This window comes from Scardinius erythrophthalmus (assembly GCF_964197995.2).
Source record: "Scardinius erythrophthalmus genome assembly, chromosome: 3".
NCBI lineage: Eukaryota > Metazoa > Chordata > Actinopteri > Cypriniformes > Leuciscidae > Scardinius > Scardinius erythrophthalmus.
In genome coordinates this window covers 60,939,696-60,957,573 of record NC_138223.1, presented here as the reverse complement: position 1 = coordinate 60,957,573, position 17,878 = coordinate 60,939,696, and the positions used below count along the sequence as shown (strand labels likewise).

Sequence of the window (17,878 nt, the reverse complement as noted above, 5' to 3'; positions counted from 1 at the left end):
ACATGTTTTCATATTTCTTCTGTGAACATCAGGTTATAAAGATCATATGCTAGAATGCAATTACATTCATTTTGATAAATTTCTGGCATCAGATTGGCTCGTATTTTGGCGCGTCTCTGAGTCTGTTGGATGTGGACTCGGATGGAGAGTCAGATTTCCTTCTGGTCGGAGCTCCATTATTTCACCAGTCTCGGCCGAGGGCAGAAGGGAGGCTGTACGTCTACGCTTTATCAGAGGAGGTATGGACAGATTCACAACATTCTCCATTAGTAAGTACAGTGTGGTTAATGTTCAGGGCCTGTGACTGGAAGGTTGCTAGTCATCACCATTAAGTTACTCCAGTGCAGCGATGGACAACTTCAGTCCTGGAGGGAAACTGAGTTTAGCTCCAACCCTGATAAAACACTCTCCTGCCTGGAGCTGTCTAGTTATCCTGAAGACACTGATTAGCTGGTTCAGGTGTGTTTGATCAGGGTTGGAGTTGTGGATAATGGCCCTCCAGGAACGAAGTTATCCAACCCTGCTCCGAGACTATCACATTAATGTCATGGAAATACATTGCACTGGCGCGGGCCCTCTGCAGACGAATAAAGATTATGTCCTCTTTCTCTCTCTGTAGTATTTTCAGAAGAAACTGAACGAGTCAAACACCGGCAGATTTGCTGCATCTCTGGCTTCACTAAAGGACCTGAATGGGGACGGCCTGCCAGATGTGGCAGTCGGGGCGCCGCTTGAGAACGAAGGGGAGGGAGTCGTCTACATCTACCTGGGCGACAGGACACAAGCAATAAACACCGGACACGCTCCTCAGGTGAGAGTCTGCTTTAGTTCCCTCAATCCCAAACACTGTGTTTGTGCCCAGTTTAACCCAGAATCCCAGATGAGCCCAATGTTCTCAGATAAACAGGCAGACATGGCAGGATAAACGTGCACAATGATGAACCGCTTTAGCACAGTAGATCTGTGTGTGTGTGTGTGTGTGTGTGTGTGTGTGTGTGTGTGTGTGTGTGTGTGTGTGTGTGTGTGTGTGTGTGTGTGTGTGTGTTTAGCGGATCCCAGCGCGCTCGGTTCTGCCCGGTCTGCAGCAGTTTGGAGTGTCTCTGTCCGGTCAGATGGACATGAGCGATGATAATCTGACAGATGTCGCGATTGGAGCTAAAGGAGGGATTGTGCTGCTCAAGTAGGACATTTCACAACACATTCACAAAATAATGGAAAGATTCTCTGACAGTCTAAACACGAGGTCTCAGTTATGACTTCTGGCTCTGCTTGAGTACAGTCACTTCAGTGGCCAGTTTGTAATTGAACTTTTAGTTTGGAGAATTAATGCAACGATTTGAAGAAACTAACTATCAGTTTGAGTTGGTCAAGTTGTTGTAGGCCCAGTTAGTCTCACTCTATCATTAGCTATTTACTCTTTTCTCTCTCTTCTCAGGGCTCGGCCTGTGATGTCTGTATCTGCGCAGCTCAGTTTCAGTCCCAATGAAATCAGTCCGAACGACTTTGAATGCCCGAGTGACAAAGCGTTTAATGCGTTTAATCTCACTTCGTGTTTCACAGTGAACGAGCGGACCAATAGCATCGGTAACGTCAAAGACATCTCAGAGTCTCTGTCACATGAAGAGCATGGCCTCCGTATGTCTTACCCTCTCATCTCTCTCAGGATCTCTCGAGAAGAACCTGAATGTTTCTCTGAACCTGAATGTGGATGTGATGAGAAGAATCAATCGAGGATTCTTCGATCAGACTAATACGTCGTCCGGGACTCTGCAGAAGTTCGTCCTGCTGGATTCTGGGAGCTCCTGTTTTGGATTCCCAATCTTCATGCCGGTACGCTTCATTTATCACAGCTTCAGCCAATCCCAGAAGCTTCAGTTTAACAGCAAATGTTGTGTTTGTTTTAGATCTGCATTAGAGACACCGTGTCTCCGCTAAAGATACGAATGAATTTCTCACAAACCAAGATGCTTTCTGGAAACTCCATGGCTATCCTTGACATCCAGAGCAGGACAGAGGAGTATGTCGAGGTGAGCTGAACTTCTGACATCACAATTTATACACTCTAGGCTTGTTAAATTCATGTCCTTCTCTGTCTAGAAATATCAGGTCCTTCAGCTTTACTGTATGAAGTTTCTGCAACATTCTAAAGCTCTATGAAAGTTCCTGTTTTGTATGTGACTAGGTGCCGTTTCAAAGGAACTGTGATTCAAATAACAGCTGTGTGGCCGATCTACAGCTGAACTTCAGTTTTACGTGAGTAACAACCGATAAATAAATCAGACATGATACTAATGTTAAATGTCTGTAAATGCTTCTGAATATTTCCATTCTTCTTGATTTGAAATAAACATGAGAATGTGATGAAGGCTCTGCGTTTGGTTTGTTCTTCAGGAACGACACGTTAGTGGTGGTGAATCAAGCTCATTTCACTGTCCTCGTATCGCTGGCCAACCCAGGCGACGACTCCTTCAACACCAGCATAGTGCTGCACTACCCAGAAGGCCTCTCGTTCTCAAAATTTGACACCGTTAAGGTACCGCTGTCCACACATCAAACTAAGCACTGTCAAAAACTAAAAAAAAAACATCTGAAAATGCTTTTGCCATTAAAATCTAAATATCAGCTGAAATAAAGGCTACAGTACCTATATACGCGATATATATAATTGACTGATAAACTCTCAACAGACAACACAATTGATCAGATTTCATTCTGCTACTCAAATAAGTCTTGTCACTTTTAAGTATGATGTGCATATAGCCTACTGCAATTTAAAAAAAAATATATTTCATGTCGCCGCCGATGGCCTCGTGGTCAGCGCGCCGACATGTAGCGCCGTTGCGCTCAGGTGGACCGAGTTCGAGTCCCGGCTCGTGGACCTTTCCCGATCCCATCCCCCGTCTCTCTCCCACCTCACTTCCTGTCAACTCTTGAATATATATATCATCCAAGATCAGTCATTTTCTAAAAATAAATAAAAAATATATACTTTTTAACCACAAATGCCCGTCGTGTACCAACTCTGAGATGTGCCATGCATTCACGTAATCACGTTGGAAAGGTCACGCGTCACGTCATCTGTCTAAGTTCTTTGTCTGTGTACTCCGGTTCAGAAAGGTAGGGAAGGGCGAAAAACTCCCTCTCATTTTCTCCTCCAATTTCAAAATCGTCTGAAATCTTTTTATTTATTTATTTATTTATTTATTTTTATTTTTTGTGACCTTTCCAACGGATGACAGAGATGGTACAAGACGGGTAATTGTGGTTAAAAAGTATATAATTTTTATTTATTTTTAGAAAATGGCCGATCGTTTTGCTGGATAAGACCCTATTCCTCGGCTGGGATCGTGCAGAGACTTTGAAGCTGCATTGAGACGTACATTTGGACCTTCAAACCGTTGGTTGCCATTGAAGCCCATTTAAAAAAAAAATTATATTTGAAAGTGAACTACTCCTTTAAAGGCTGTACAGCCAATGCCACAGTTGCGCAGCTTCTCCCAGCCGCTCTGTATTTTGAGTTTGGAGCACACTTGTGCAACAGCTGAAAGAGACCATTGCTATACAATTATACAGCACTTTTGACCCTGCAGAGTTGCACAGGTTAATGGAAGAAATAGGCAATACAACCATATCTACACATGATGCTGAGTGAGAAAACCAGCTGCTGCATAGGCAGATATATCTGTACACATGAACATAGACAGAATGAGATAGGAAAACACACACACACACACACGTCACACACCCATACACATATTACTCTCTTTTGTGTTTCGCATTCATCCACTAACAAGTTCATATGCTACGAATGACGTCAGAGAAATGTCAGATATAATCGATTTGGTTTGTTACTGCATCGACGCAGAATCATCCACGTCTGGATCGCGATGCATCGTAGACAGGCTAGATAGATGGGGCTATAGCTCAGTGGCAGCAGCCATCCAGGCGTGCACATGCAGTCACACACAGAAACACACACACACACACACACACACACACACACACACACACACACACACACACCTTTATGTTGAAAGGAATGGCTACCGTTCTCTGCTTTTCAACAAATAATTTACACACACATTTCTGTCATTTTTCTATCTTGAAGCTATAGTTGCCTGCAACATTGAAAGCTCCGTCTCTGTGTTTAGCGCAAAAGCTCACGTGATTGCCGCCGGCTCGGGCTAAAATTAACAGTCGTGCCGTGTACCAGCTGCTTTGCCACGATTATCAGTTTAACTGACTCGTAATGTGTGCAATATCTCACGACCTCCCGAGTGTCCGAACTCGCACCGTGTACGCCCGCCTTTAGACAGCATATCCTCACAGCAATGACAGACAACAGTCCGCTCGCTGCGGCATAAACACAACTGAGTAAGTGCTGCAGCTTATATGCTTAGTAAATCACTCCACAAGATTGTTAACGAAACGCTTACACTGTTATTATTGCTCATTTGGGAATTAATAAGCAAACCACACAATATGCACAGAGATAAGGAGTAAAAGACTGTGCACTTATCTCAGATGTTGATTTCAGATGCGTTCTGAAAGTGCGCTGCTAACTGCTAAGTGCTAACTGCTAACAGCAACACTACCGCTGTTTGTTTGAATGTTGAGCCGCAGCTCATTGGCCACCATGGCAACAGCAACCAATCAGCTGCGCTATACAGATGATGATGCGATCACTACCAAATAAGTTAAAGACCTAATAGTCTGCGCCATCTAGAGTTTCATGACAGATCAAATTTAAATTCCAATTTTGAAACTGTAACGGTGCCAATTCTACAATCTGAAGTATTCAGTTTAGATTTACAATAAAGATATCGGTCAAAGAATCAAAGATATAAAATAAGTTTCTAAATATCTAAATATAAGTCTGAATAATTGATGTTGTGTTGTTTTAAGTCTAATGCGGACTGCATCGACAAGCATCGACCAGCAGCTACACTGTCGAGTTCTGTTGAGTCAGTGTGTTATATGTTGCCAGATGCTTTTTGGGTCGTGGAATGTCTGAAAAGTGTCGTACTGTAATCTGGTGGTGATTGTCTGTGTCTGTCGGTGCAGTGTGAATTGGCCTTTAAGGATTATGTCACTTGTGTGTGTGTGTTCAACAAACAGCCCAGCAAGACTCGAAGCAGCTGTGGTGATCGTGACGGCGATGCTATGAACAGAACCACCTGCAGTATCAATCTACCAGTGTACCGCAGCGACACCACGGTAAAACACACACACACACACACACACACACACACACACACACACACACACACACACACACACACACACACACACACACACACACACACACACACTGACAGACTGTAGTATCTTTCCTCATGTAAGGACAGATGAACATGCAGAGGCTGTTAGTTCACATCTCTGTCAGCATGAGGAGATGAATGAACACACACAGAAGACAGTAGCAGAACTGAAAAATATATCCTTACATTTTACTTCCAAGGGCAGTTATTAACCTTTATAAGGGGAAAGTTGTTTAACTTTATTAAAGGTATGTGTCATATTTTATGTAAGATTCTTAAATGTAATCAATTACTTAAATTAAAATGCTGTTATAAAATGAAATTGGTATCAACATAATCCATGTTTGCGCTGTAGAAGTGGCTCAGAAGTGGCATTTATATGTATTTACCCAGACTGTTTAATGCAGCTCAAAGGTGGCATATGCATTTACACTGCAGTTACAATGGCATAATTAAAATTATGAAAACCTTGCATTATACTTTTTCGATCTAAAACTAAATCCGCCATTAGGTGGCGTCAAGTCGCTGTCTTAATGAGTGATTCATCTTTGATTCGTTCCAAACCGCGATTCATTGGAACCCAGCTGTGTTGCTAGGAGACCTGCAACGGTTCTGTGACTTTGTTTTGAAGGACATTCATTGGTGAAATAGATCAAAATTAAATAATATTGAAAACACTGAGTTTAAAATATGAGCCACTTAATATTAACTTCTTTCTATTATTTAACTGTTGTGTAAAATTAATATCAATTTGCACATGACGTGCAGAGACTTTGAAGCTGCATTGAGACGTACATTTGGACCTTCAAACCGTTGGTTGCCATTGAAGCCCATTTAAAAAAAAAATTATATTTGAAAGTGAACTACTCCTTTAAAGGCTGTACAGCCAATGCCACAGTTGCGCAGCTTCTCCCAGCCGCTCTGTATTTTGAGTTTGGAGCACACTTGTGCAACAGCTGAAAGAGACCATTGCTATACAATTATACAGCACTTTTGGTGGCAGCAGCCATCCAGGCGTGCACATGCAGTCACACACAGAAACACACACACACACACACACACACACACACACACACACACACACACACACACACCTTTATGTTGAAAGGAATGGCTACCGTTCTCTGCTTTTCAACAAATAATTTACACACACATTTCTGTCATTTTTCTATCTTGAAGCTATAGTTGCCTGCAACATTGAAAGCTCCGTCTCTGTGTTTAGCGCAAAAGCTCACGTGATTGCCGCCGGCTCGGGCTAAAATTAACAGTCGTGCCGTGTACCAGCTGCTTTGCCACGATTATCAGTTTAACTGACTCGTAATGTGTGCAATATCTCACGACCTCCCGAGTGTCCGAACTCGCACCGTGTACGCCCGCCTTTAGACAGCATATCCTCACAGCAATGACAGACAACAGTCCGCTCGCTGCGGCATAAACACAACTGAGTAAGTGCTGCAGCTTATATGCTTAGTAAATCACTCCACAAGATTGTTAACGAAACGCTTACACTGTTATTATTGCTCATTTGGGAATTAATAAGCAAACCACACAATATGCACAGAGATAAGGAGTAAAAGACTGTGCACTTATCTCAGATGTTGATTTCAGATGCGTTCTGAAAGTGCGCTGCTAACTGCTAAGTGCTAACATTACGCTGCTAACTGCTAAGTGCTAACAAGTACATTTTACTTCCAAGGGCAGTTATTAACCTTTATAAGGGGAAAGTTGTTTAACTTTATTAAAGGTATGTGTCATATTTTATGTAAGATTCTTAAATGTAATCAATTACTTAAATTAAAATGCTGTTATAAAATGAAATTGGTATCAACATAATCCATGTTTGCGCTGTAGAAGTGGCTCAGAAGTGGCATTTATATGTATTTACCCAGACTGTTTAATGCAGCTCAAAGGTGGCATATGCATTTACACTGCAGTTACAATGGCATAATTAAAATTATGAAAACCTTGCATTATACTTTTTCGATCTAAAACTAAATCCGCCATTAGGTGGCGTCAAGTCGCTGTCTTAATGAGTGATTCATCTTTGATTCGTTCCAAACCGCGATTCATTGGAACCCAGCTGTGTTGCTAGGAGACCTGCAACGGTTCTGTGACTTTGTTTTGAAGGACATTCATTGGTGAAATAGATCAAAATTAAATAATATTGAAAACACTGAGTTTAAAATATGAGCCACTTAATATTAACTTCTTTCTATTATTTAACTGTTGTGTAAAATTAATATCAATTTGCACATGTGCTGTTATTTTTGGAACTCTTGCTCGTGTTAAGTAGATAACTCCGCTCCTGTCACAGAGTCAGTGCTACTGGGTCTCGGTCACATTTAATATATGCCATATATTATGTCTTTCTCAAGTCTTTTACTCTGTAAAAAATAAATAGAAATATCTGCAAATCAAAGGAATATATGTCTAAATTACCTGTGAAACTAGTAACGGATCCTGTGGAGATTCTCAGAGGAATAACGTCTCCGGTTACTATCGTAACCCCGGTTCCCTAAACTCCTCCCTTCACCACTTTCGCTGAAATCTTATGGGCTAACACCAGCTGGGGACAGCTGGCCAATCAAATACTGTCAAATACTGACAGGTCAGCAGGCAGTATAAAATGCATGGCCGTCAAAATTACTTCAGAATCACGACTGAACGCTAGCACAGCTGATCAAACAGCAACCACGGCAGCTAACGTAATGTCTCGTTCCCGCCTCTCAGGGAACCGAGGTTACGATAGTAACCGGAGACGTTCCCTTTCAAGGCGGTAACTCAACATAACGTCATCTATGTATATGGGAACTGTATTAAATCCCGCCGTGAGAGCACTCTAAGAGTACTCGCATCTGATAGGCGGAACTAGACCAATAAGACATCTGCTCCGACACTCACAAAATTTGCATATCTTAATGCAATGAACGCGAAGGCTGCACTGAATTGGGCAGACACAACACAATAAGCACTCAAGCACGAGAGTTAAACACAGAGTCGACGGAGTTTGCGGTGACAACTGCATAAACCTTATAAACCAAAACACAGAGTTAGCAGCCCTGGTAACTACTGTATAGCTGGTTATAACAGTTCACAACACATGAATAAAACTTAACTCATAGAAAGTACATGTGACGCTACAGAGGGTACATCCAGCTTGTAAAACCTGGCGAATGTGTTCTGGGAAGAATAGCCAGCAGCAAGACATAAATCCTGGATAGATGTACCTCTAGACCAGGCCCATGAGGAAGCAATTGCCCTTGTAGAATGAGCCCTGATGTTAAGGGGGCAATCTTTCCCCTGGCATTCGTAAGCCAATGCAATAGCGTCCATAATCCAGTGAGAAAGTCTCTGTTTTGAAACAGCACGTCCCTTATTACATCCACCAAAGCACACGAACAGCTGGTCCGACTGATGGAAGGCGGCAAAGCGATCCACATACACCCGCAAAGCCCAAACAGGGCAAACAGCGCTGTGAGCATCAGTGTCACGCGAGGCTGACGGCTCAGCAGATGAGGCGGGCAGGGAAACAACCTGTGCTCTAAACGGTGTTTTGAGTGACTTCGGAACGTAACCTGGTCTCGGCCGGAGAGTGACATTACAGTCGCCAGGTCTGAAACAGATGCAATCATTGTTCACCGAAAACGTGTGTAAGTCTCCAATACGCTTCGCCGAGGCGAGAGCAAGAAGCAAGGCCGTCTTCAGGGAAAGCTCCTTAACCGCAATCGAAGCTAAGGGCTCTAATGGTGGTAGAGATAGAGCCCTCAAAACTAGAGCTAGATCCCACGGCGGCACGGGACACAAGGACACAATCTCCTCGCTCCCCTGAGAAAACTGATTACCAGAGCGTGCTTACCAATCGATTTCCCATCAACTGGGGAATGAAAAGCAGCAAAAGTGGCCACATACACTTTCAGCGTGGATGGCAAACTCCGGCCATCCATTCTGTGCTGTAGAAAGCGCAAAACATCCGACACGGAACAGGTCCCTGGGTCAATACCGATGTCCTGGCACCATTTTGTGAAAACTCCCCACTTCAGAGCGTAGAGGCGCCTGGTAGAAGGCGCACGCGCCTCCGTAAGTGTGCTCAGCACTCGTGAGTGCAGAGCGCCCCGCTCATTTAGGGTCCCCGCAACGGCCACACATGAAGGTTACACAGCTTGAGGCTGGGGTGCCGTATCGTGCCGTTTGCCTGAGACAGCAGGTCCTTCCTGAGGGGGATTTGCCATTGGCACCACTAACACTCTCAGGTCCGCGAACCAGGGCTGATTCGGCCAGTTCAGGGCCACGAGTATAACTGACGCTCTGTCCTCCTTGATTTTGCACAACACCATAGGCAGAATCTTCACCGGAGGGAACGCGTAAGTCTGGCTTCCGGCCAACGCGATGTCAGAGCATCTCCCGGCAGAGGGAGTGAGATAACGAGAAAGAACGCCTGACAGTGTGTGTTCTCGCTTGTGGCAAACAGATCCACTTCCGCTCTCCCGAATCGATCCCAAATAATTTGAACTGATCCTGGGTAAAGCCTCCACTCTCCTTGAGGAATCCCGTTCCCCGAAAGTATGTCCGCTCCACGGTTCAGGATACCGGGGATGTGCGCCGCTCTTATGGAGAGAAAGTGTCGGTCCGCCCACAACAGGAGACTCGCTGCCTGTTTGAATAGAGCTCTGGAGCGCACGCCACCCTGGCGACTTATGTACGAGACCACAGACATGTTGTTGGTTCGAATCAGTACATGTTGCCACTCCAATTTCGACCGAAAGGCTTGAAGGGCTAAGGACACCGCTTCCAATTCCAAACGGTTTATGTGCCACCTTCTCTGTGACGCCTAGGCACACTGCTGAAGTACCTGAAGTTGACACGTCCGTCGAGACCACGGTGCACTGTGTCACTATACCCAAAGGAACTCCTGGGCTGAACATATCCGGGCTGTTCCACGGTCTCAGAGTGCTGACGCAACTGTGAGTGACCGTAATGCGCTTGTGGCCCGAAGACCATGCCCTCGGGCGGAACTCGAGTTTGCAGCCAAAACTGCAGCGGCCACATATATGCAGCAGACCCAGATGGCACACTGAAGAAGCCGCCGCCATCAGTCCCAGAAGCCTCTGAAATTCCCTCAGTGAAACTGACCTGCCCGTTCTGAAACGGCGCAGAGTCGATGAAATTGCCTCTATGCGCTCTTGAGAGAGACTGGCTCACATTGCCATCGAGTCCAAAATACTCCCCGATATGTTATATTCTAACATATCCAGCTACGTGACGGCCTTGCCGAGGACCCTGACGAGCTCCTCCTGGAGCTCCTACTGAGACGCCCAATCCTTTTCCGACACCGAGAGCGACATGGAGTCGTCTTCCTCGCCAGCTCCGAAGGAGACAAAGTTTGCGACGGCATGGGGGGGGGGGGCTATCGTCCGCAAAGTTGACAGCGCTTGGGCGGGGGAGGTCCTACCAGCGGCTCGCTGGCGGCAGTTCTCTCATCCCCGCTGTTGCCCGAGCCACTTCTCTTCTGGCTCTGAGGGCGCGCACTGGCAGCTCGCCGCAGTGGGCGCACGTGTCATCCGTGAGTGCCGCCTCGGCGTGGGGTGGACCAGGCAGGTGACACAGAACTGGTGAAGGTCGGGCGGGTCAATGGGACCTGCACAAATCTGAAATGTAGCAGCCATCAGATGCGGAGAGGAAAACAGGGGTGAGTAGTCCTCTATTGCAACTTCCACGATGACTTAGATAAGACTTCTAGCGTGAAGAGATTCTAACGTAATTTTCGCACCCATGCATTTTATACTGCCTGCTGACCTGTCAGTATTTGCATGCTTCGCGTCAATTGGCCAGCTGTCCCCAGCTGGTGTTAGCCCATAAGATTTCAGCAAAAGTGGAGAAGGGAGGAGTTCCCATATACGTCATAGCTGACGTGATGTTGAGTTACCACCTTGAAAGGGAACGGCTGTTTTAGTTTCACGTGAACGCACTCCCTCTCCGGTCCGCTCGCTTCTCTTAAAGGGACAGTTCACCCCGAAAAGGACCATTCTCTCTTTACCTGCTAGAGGTAAAAAATATGTGAGAGATTTTAACAAGGTTAATGTTTTTCAACCATTGTCTTGGCAATGCTACTGTAAGGACCATCCATTGGCCCAACGACGGAATCCAACGGCCTGGCGAAGGTTTAAAGCGTGTATGTCTTTTCAGCGATCCAGTGAAGTTCACTTAATTTATTGGAACCTAGTTTTAGTATTACTTCAGCTCTATGCGTAATCTGACTCCAATTTCAAATGATAATCAAATTTAGATCGTATTTCTGATTAGAAAATACTCATAAATATTGATTATGAATTAATTTAGATCTTTGATTATTCTGATTATCCCATACTTTCAATTATTCGTTCATTACGGACCTAGTGTCGCTTTGAGACGTCACGTCGCGACTGCGCGCTCACGATCACAAACCAGCCAGTCCTGAAATAGTCAGAGGGTGTAGTACAAATATTTTACCCTATGCGGTCGCACACTACAGACCCATAGGTGTAATTTATATAATATTTGTAGCATACAACATGCTAAGTCAGGGAATAGTCAGAAATCAGAAGGTCTCCTAAGATGTGCCCCATGGTCCATTCAAAGTGCCTTCAGTTTGATCTATTCTGGACAAGGTTTTGCGGAAACACCAGACTACACATTAATCTACTGGAAATAATGATTTCAGAAGAATGCAGAATAAATCAAGGTTAACATTTATTTGTCAGGTAAAAATGTATCATGCCAATTACAGAAGTAAATTATTAAAAGCCAATTCAAAAATACATGACATCATTTACTCAAGGATGACTCTAAAAGTAAGTAATGTTTTCCTGACAGAGACACACAGTAATGTGTCAGGACCTTCCAACAGGAAAATACTGAAACATTACTGTGGGGGAAAGATCCTGGTAAAAGATTCCCAAAGTGTGTTCTATTCCCTCGCCTTAAATACCAGACCAGAACAGAAGGGGGTTATACAAATGTTGTTTAGAGTTGGTTGGGCCAATCCATGTACCCCAGGGGGGTAGCACCTGGTTTCTTGAGATATCGTAAAGAGATATCAGCCAGAGAGATACAAGATTATCCTAAGTTCTCAATCTTTCTCATTAAACCAATGACTGCAATGAAATTAAGACCATTTTACCAGTCGCACTGTGCCCTTTAAAATGACATCAAACATGTAAAGGAAAAACAACACATTCACAAGAAACACCATATGTGTTAAATAGACATTCTTAATGAACTTTCAGTGCCTTGAGGAGGGAGAAGAGGAGGGAGAGGGGGGATGAGTTGAAGTCAAACAAAGGGACAAGGAGATACGTTTGGGCAGGACAAGGTTCTGTGCTCTGTCTTTGCTATCTGCTGTCAGGGGGCATTTTATGGCGTTATTGCAGGGTGCGTTTTGTTTTAGCAGGAAAATCAGTTCTTACACTACCAACACCTGTGATTTCTACTGTCTTCTAGACTCAGTTTCTGGCAACCTTTCGTATGGCGAAATGGGATTACGACTGGTCCGACAGGATGGAGATGATGATCACTGCTAACAGGTGAATGAGGCTGGATTTGACAGATTTGTTTGTTTTCAGGGCTGTTTCATATCAGTAATGTTCAGCAGAGATGTGCGCTCGCGATCCAGGTTATGAAGAATGACTTAATGTTCAATCATGAGTAAATCCTGTATGTTTGTTCACAGTGATAATAATGGAAACACCAGCGATGCAGAGGTGAGGAGGAGCGTCCCGGTTCAGTTCGCTGTTGATCTGGCGATCAGTCTGTGAGTGGCATTTATTTAACTTTTCTCTTCTTCTGTTTCAGTTTGATCTGCTCTTCATCTCTGAATGATTGGAAACTCAACATCTAAATGTCTTTCTGTTCGGATAATTTTCTGTTCTGGTTTATTATTAGCAGTTAATGCACTGAGACAGTAACATTATATTAAAATAACAGAAAACCATATGATTGACTGAGAAGTTATTGAGTTATTGTGTGTTTGTCAGAGTGGCTGAAGAATCTGAGACGTATCTGAACTTCTCTCTGGAGGACAGAGGTCCAAAACCTCTCAGCATCGTCTACAAGGTCAGAGAGTCAAACACACATCTACAGCTTCATCGTGTTGTTTCTGGGCTTCTCGTGATCCATAATGCTGTGTGTCTGTGTGTTTGTGTCCACAGGTGGAGAATCTGGGTCTTAAAGGTCTGTCGGTGTCGCTCGAGCTCACCCTGCCCTGTCAAACTACACATGTGATTTTAACTCCTCAGAGCTTCAGCATGCAGGAGGTGCGTCACTCGTTCATCAGCTCATACCATCAGACCAGCATGTGTTCTGCTGAATAAACATCTTCTGTTCTTCTCTACAGAACTCTACAGTGCCGTGTGGATTCATCAAACCGCAGGTAAGAGATCATAGACCCTTTTACAGCTGCTGTTGAAGTGATCGTTCACCCAAAACATGACTGTTCTGTCATCATTTACTCACTCTCATGTCAAGTCAAGTCACCTTTATTTATATATAAGAGCTCGCTCAAGTACTGCGGAGCTAAACCATTTAGTGCTTTGTAATTAGCAAGATTTTACAATATATACAATGTTTAATAGGGAGCCAGTGCAGTGTTGACAGAACTGGGCTAATATGGTCATAGTTCCTGGTTCTGGTAAGAACTCGAGCTTCTGTGTTTTGAACTAGCTGTAGTTTGTTCATTAAGCGTGCAGGGCAACCACCCAGTAGAGCATTACAGTAATCTAGCCTTGAGGTCATAAACGCTTGAACTAATTGTTCTGCATTTGTCACTGAGAGCATATGTCGTAGTTTAGATATATTTTAAAGATGGAAGAATGCGGTTTTACAGATGCTAGAAAGTAGCTTAGTCAGTAGCTGAGTAACTGTGTCTAAAGTGCTGGAAAAGAGAGAGTCAGTAGTTTCTTTTGCAACACTGAGTTCTTCTAAGCTATCCGGGATGCTGAGGAGATGAAACTGATCAGGAAGATTATTTAAAAAGCAATATTCATTAAACATGTTTCGAACAACATGAGGCTGAATAAACAATGACAGAATGATCATTTCTGGGTGAACGATCCCTTTAAGATCCGATCTCAAGCAGTCACAGTAAACGCATCTTCTGTCTGCTGGATTCATCTCTGTTTAGTTCAGTTGATTCTCTGGTTCATTGGTGTCAGTGTTTCAGTTCTCAGTGTTGTGTCGATGTTTCAGGACGGTCACTGCGGGAAGTTCGAGTGTGGTCAGTTTGATCTGGAGAAATCTTCAGTAATTCACTTCATCCTGACAGCAAACGTAACTCTCCAGAACGTGGAGGAATACGAGAGCGTGAGTGACGAACACAGACAAACACCAGTTTAAGATGGACTAACTCTGAAATCAGACTCTGTTTCTTCTGCTGTAGAAACACTCCTTCTACGATTTCAGAGAAGATTCTGTCTTGAACATCAGCGCCGAGCTCCACTACAACAGAAGCCGCTACAACCAGACGTCGACCGGCCTGAAGGTGATGAGTGAAAGACATCTGTACCTTTGCCGTAACTGATGTTGTGCTTGTGCTGATCAGCGCGTGATTGTCAGTGTCGGCCTGAACTCACACCACAGACCTGCAGGAGTCCATGACTGACCTCACTCTTACAGTATTACAGATACAGACACTGCTCCGTCATATTTCTAACTATTTCTTCTTCACTCTGCAGGACGACCCTCACACATCACAGGTATCTCACTCCTTCATCCATCATTTAAAGATGATCAACGTTTGTACAGTTGGTGATGAGTTTCTCTCTGTTCCTCTCAGATTGCAGTGAAGGTGGAGTTTGTCGTTCCACCCAGTCTAATGCTGATCGTGTGCACTGGTGCAGGGGGCGGGCTCATCCTGCTCATTATCATATTGATCCTGCTGCTGAAGGTAAGAACCAATCAGATGACCTCACACCTGATGTCATCATTCACCTCTCAAAGTCTCAAGCTAATCTGTTCATCTGTGTGTTTGTGTGTAGTGCGGGTTTTTCAAACGAAAGCGTCCTGAAGAGTTTCCCTCAGGGTTTGGAGGAGCCCCTCCTTACATTTACGTTAGTGAAGACGGCACAGTGAGCTTGACACCGCAGGAAAAGAGCGGAGTGACAGACAGCGCAGAGGAAAAGAGCGGAGTGACAGACAGCGCAGAGGAAGATGAAGTTCTAATTGCGTCTGTAGCCCCTCCTCGCATCAATCGTAACGATAAGAGCATGACAGCAGAGGAAGAGAACGGAGTGACAGACAGCGCAGAGAAAGAGAGCGGAGTGAAAGAGACGAATCCCAGTCCTGAACCACCAAACACTGACAAATAAAACCACAGTTTATTTTCAGCAAGTAAATGAAGGTGAAGATGTTTGTTTGGAAGGATATGAATATTGTTAACAATCTTTAATGCTCAATTTGTATAATGTTTCTTGAGGATCAGTGTGTGTTCAGTAAATTTAATCTAATGATCCTAAACTTGTGATGTAATAGCTAGTCTTGTTATTCTGTAGATTCACATTTTTAAAAGAAGAGAAATTAAAGGTAAATCATAATTCAAATAAAATTAGTTTATTATGTGTGATAATGGTGGGTCTGTTTATTGTTAGACTGATGTTTTTGGCACTATTACGAGACATACATGAAAACTAATTAACAAAATGCTTTAAATTTATGTACACTAATTACATATCCTCACTACAAATCTCGAGATTACAGTCACATAAAAACTCACACACAACATCTTTAAGGTAATCATCAGAGAATGAAACACAAAATGTAAAAATATAAATAAAACTAAAGATATAAATGCATTACATTACGTGTCACATGATAATGCAACCTTCCACAGATCATTTACAGATGTGAATATGGTTCGCATTTGTCGCGATAGAGCGCAGACGGCTCCGTATCCCTCTTGTGGAACTTGTGTTATAATCACTGTTTATCGTTAGTTATACTACAGGAATGCTGAATGCTTGATTCTGATTGGTTGACGAACGTTCTAAGGTGTGTGCAGTTATTTTCAGGGAAACGCATGGCTTAAGTAGTTCCAGCAGGTCTTGACCACATCACAGTTCCATATCACTACGCCAAATGATTTCAGTTATTTCAAAGGTCTTTATAGCCGACAGAACAGAGAGAGATAGAGAGATTTTTATTTTTTAAAACAGAGTTCTCTACAACACAAAAAACTCTATTTCCAAAACATAGGAACATAAATAAATAAATGAGCATGATTTAACTCAAAACAGTCCCAAAACACAGAACATTCTCCACAACAGAACATTAAACATTTTTAAAGCACCAAATGTTAATGAACTCTGGAGGGTTCTCCTCCGTTGCCGGCCGCCAGTTCTTGATCTGATCAAAGCTTTTAACAATCTGGCACCACAATACTTAACTGATCTCTTGGTTCCGTATACCCCATCTAGAAACCTGAGATCCAGTGATCATGGCCTTTTAACAGTCCCTAAAGTTAAACTCAAAAAACGTGGTGATCGCGCTTTTGCCGCCGCTGGTCCGAAGCTGTGGAACAGCCTTCCTCTGTCTATCAGGCATGCTGCACATCTATCTGCACTTTTAAAACTCAGCTTAAGACTTATTTTTTCTCTTTGGCTTTTAACACTATATAGCTACCTCCCGCTTTTTATTTTATTTTTTGATTACTTATTTTTGTTTGTATTTATAAATGCATACTTAAACGTGTGTCTTTTATTCTTTGTAAAGCACTTTGGTCAACCTTGGTTGAGTCTTAAATGTGCTCTATAAATAAAGGATTGATTGATTGATTGATTGATCTCTAGTAAATCCCCTTTCTGGGGGAGAAGAGTGAGGATTGCTTTCCTGCAGCTCAATGGTAAATGTCCTTTACTTAAACTGTCTCCGAGAACAAGCAACAAATCTTTGCCAATCACAGGCCAGAAAACTTAATAAAAGTCCACAGGAAGGCCATCAATGCCTGGAGCTTTACGGCTTTCTAGACTCTGCGACGCAGAATGTAGTTCATCAGCAGAGATCGGTGCATCCAACTCGGTGTTAGCCTCCTAGGGGACCTCTGGTAAGCCCTCATAGAAGGACTGCGCCCCCTCTGGTCTCTCCTGGAACTCACTCTTGAAGAGCTTCTCTGCGTTAGCCTCCTCTGGGACCTCTGGTAAGCCCTCATAGAAGGACTGCGCCCCCTCTGGTCTCTCCTGGAACTCACTCTTGAAGAGCTTCTCTGCGTTAGCCTCCTCTGGGACCTCTGGTAAGCCCTCATAGAAGGACTGCGCCCCCTCTGGTCTCTCCTGGAACTCACTCTTGAAGAGTTTCTCTGCGTTAGCCTCCTCTGGGACCTCTGGTAAGCCCTCATAGAAGGACTGCGCCCCCTCTGGTCTCTCCTGGAACTCACTCTTGAAGAGCTTCTCTGCGTTAGCCTCCTCTGGGACCTCTGGTAAGCCCTCATAGAAGGACTGCGCCCCCTCTGGTCTCTCCTGGAACTCACTCTTGAAGAGCTTCTCTGCGTTAGCCTCCTCTGGGACCTCTGGTAAGCCCTCATAGAAGGACTGCGCCCCCTCTGCTCTCTCCTGGAACTCACTCTTGAAGAGCTTCTCTGCGTTAGCCTCCTCGGG

General features: G+C 44.0%; 1 protein-coding gene across 4 annotated transcripts in view; it reads left to right on the top strand.

Annotated features, from left to right (window-relative positions):
- LOC308687556 (integrin alpha-L-like) overlaps window positions 1-16,083 on the top strand; it is a 37,406-nt gene extending 21,323 nt beyond the window's left edge. For 2 of the 4 annotated variants that reach the window (XM_081360165.1, XM_081360164.1), the window contains exons 13-32: window positions 93-239; window positions 620-811; window positions 1,050-1,180; window positions 1,436-1,584; window positions 1,664-1,830; window positions 1,905-2,027; window positions 2,183-2,253; window positions 2,392-2,533; window positions 5,119-5,217; window positions 12,738-12,820; window positions 12,967-13,047; window positions 13,271-13,349; window positions 13,445-13,549; window positions 13,630-13,665; window positions 14,481-14,594; window positions 14,671-14,772; window positions 14,966-14,986; window positions 15,067-15,177; window positions 15,269-15,418; window positions 15,522-15,849. In XM_081360165.1, the coding sequence (XP_081216291.1) occupies window positions 93-239; window positions 620-811; window positions 1,050-1,180; window positions 1,436-1,584; window positions 1,664-1,830; window positions 1,905-2,027; window positions 2,183-2,253; window positions 2,392-2,533; window positions 5,119-5,217; window positions 12,738-12,820; window positions 12,967-13,047; window positions 13,271-13,349; window positions 13,445-13,549; window positions 13,630-13,665; window positions 14,481-14,594; window positions 14,671-14,772; window positions 14,966-14,986; window positions 15,067-15,177; window positions 15,269-15,418; window positions 15,522-15,524 (2,106 nt within the window). In that variant the 3' untranslated portion in view covers window positions 15,525-15,849. Of the gene's footprint in view, window positions 1-92; window positions 240-619; window positions 812-1,049; window positions 1,181-1,435; window positions 1,585-1,663; window positions 1,831-1,904; window positions 2,028-2,182; window positions 2,254-2,391; window positions 2,534-5,118; window positions 5,218-12,737; window positions 12,821-12,966; window positions 13,048-13,270; window positions 13,350-13,444; window positions 13,550-13,629; window positions 13,666-14,480; window positions 14,595-14,670; window positions 14,773-14,965; window positions 14,987-15,066; window positions 15,178-15,268 lie in introns of all 4 variants that reach the window. The other 2 variants (XM_081360163.1, XM_081360162.1) reach the window with 2 other exon arrangements.
- Window positions 16,084-17,878: the final 1,795 nt, after the last annotated feature.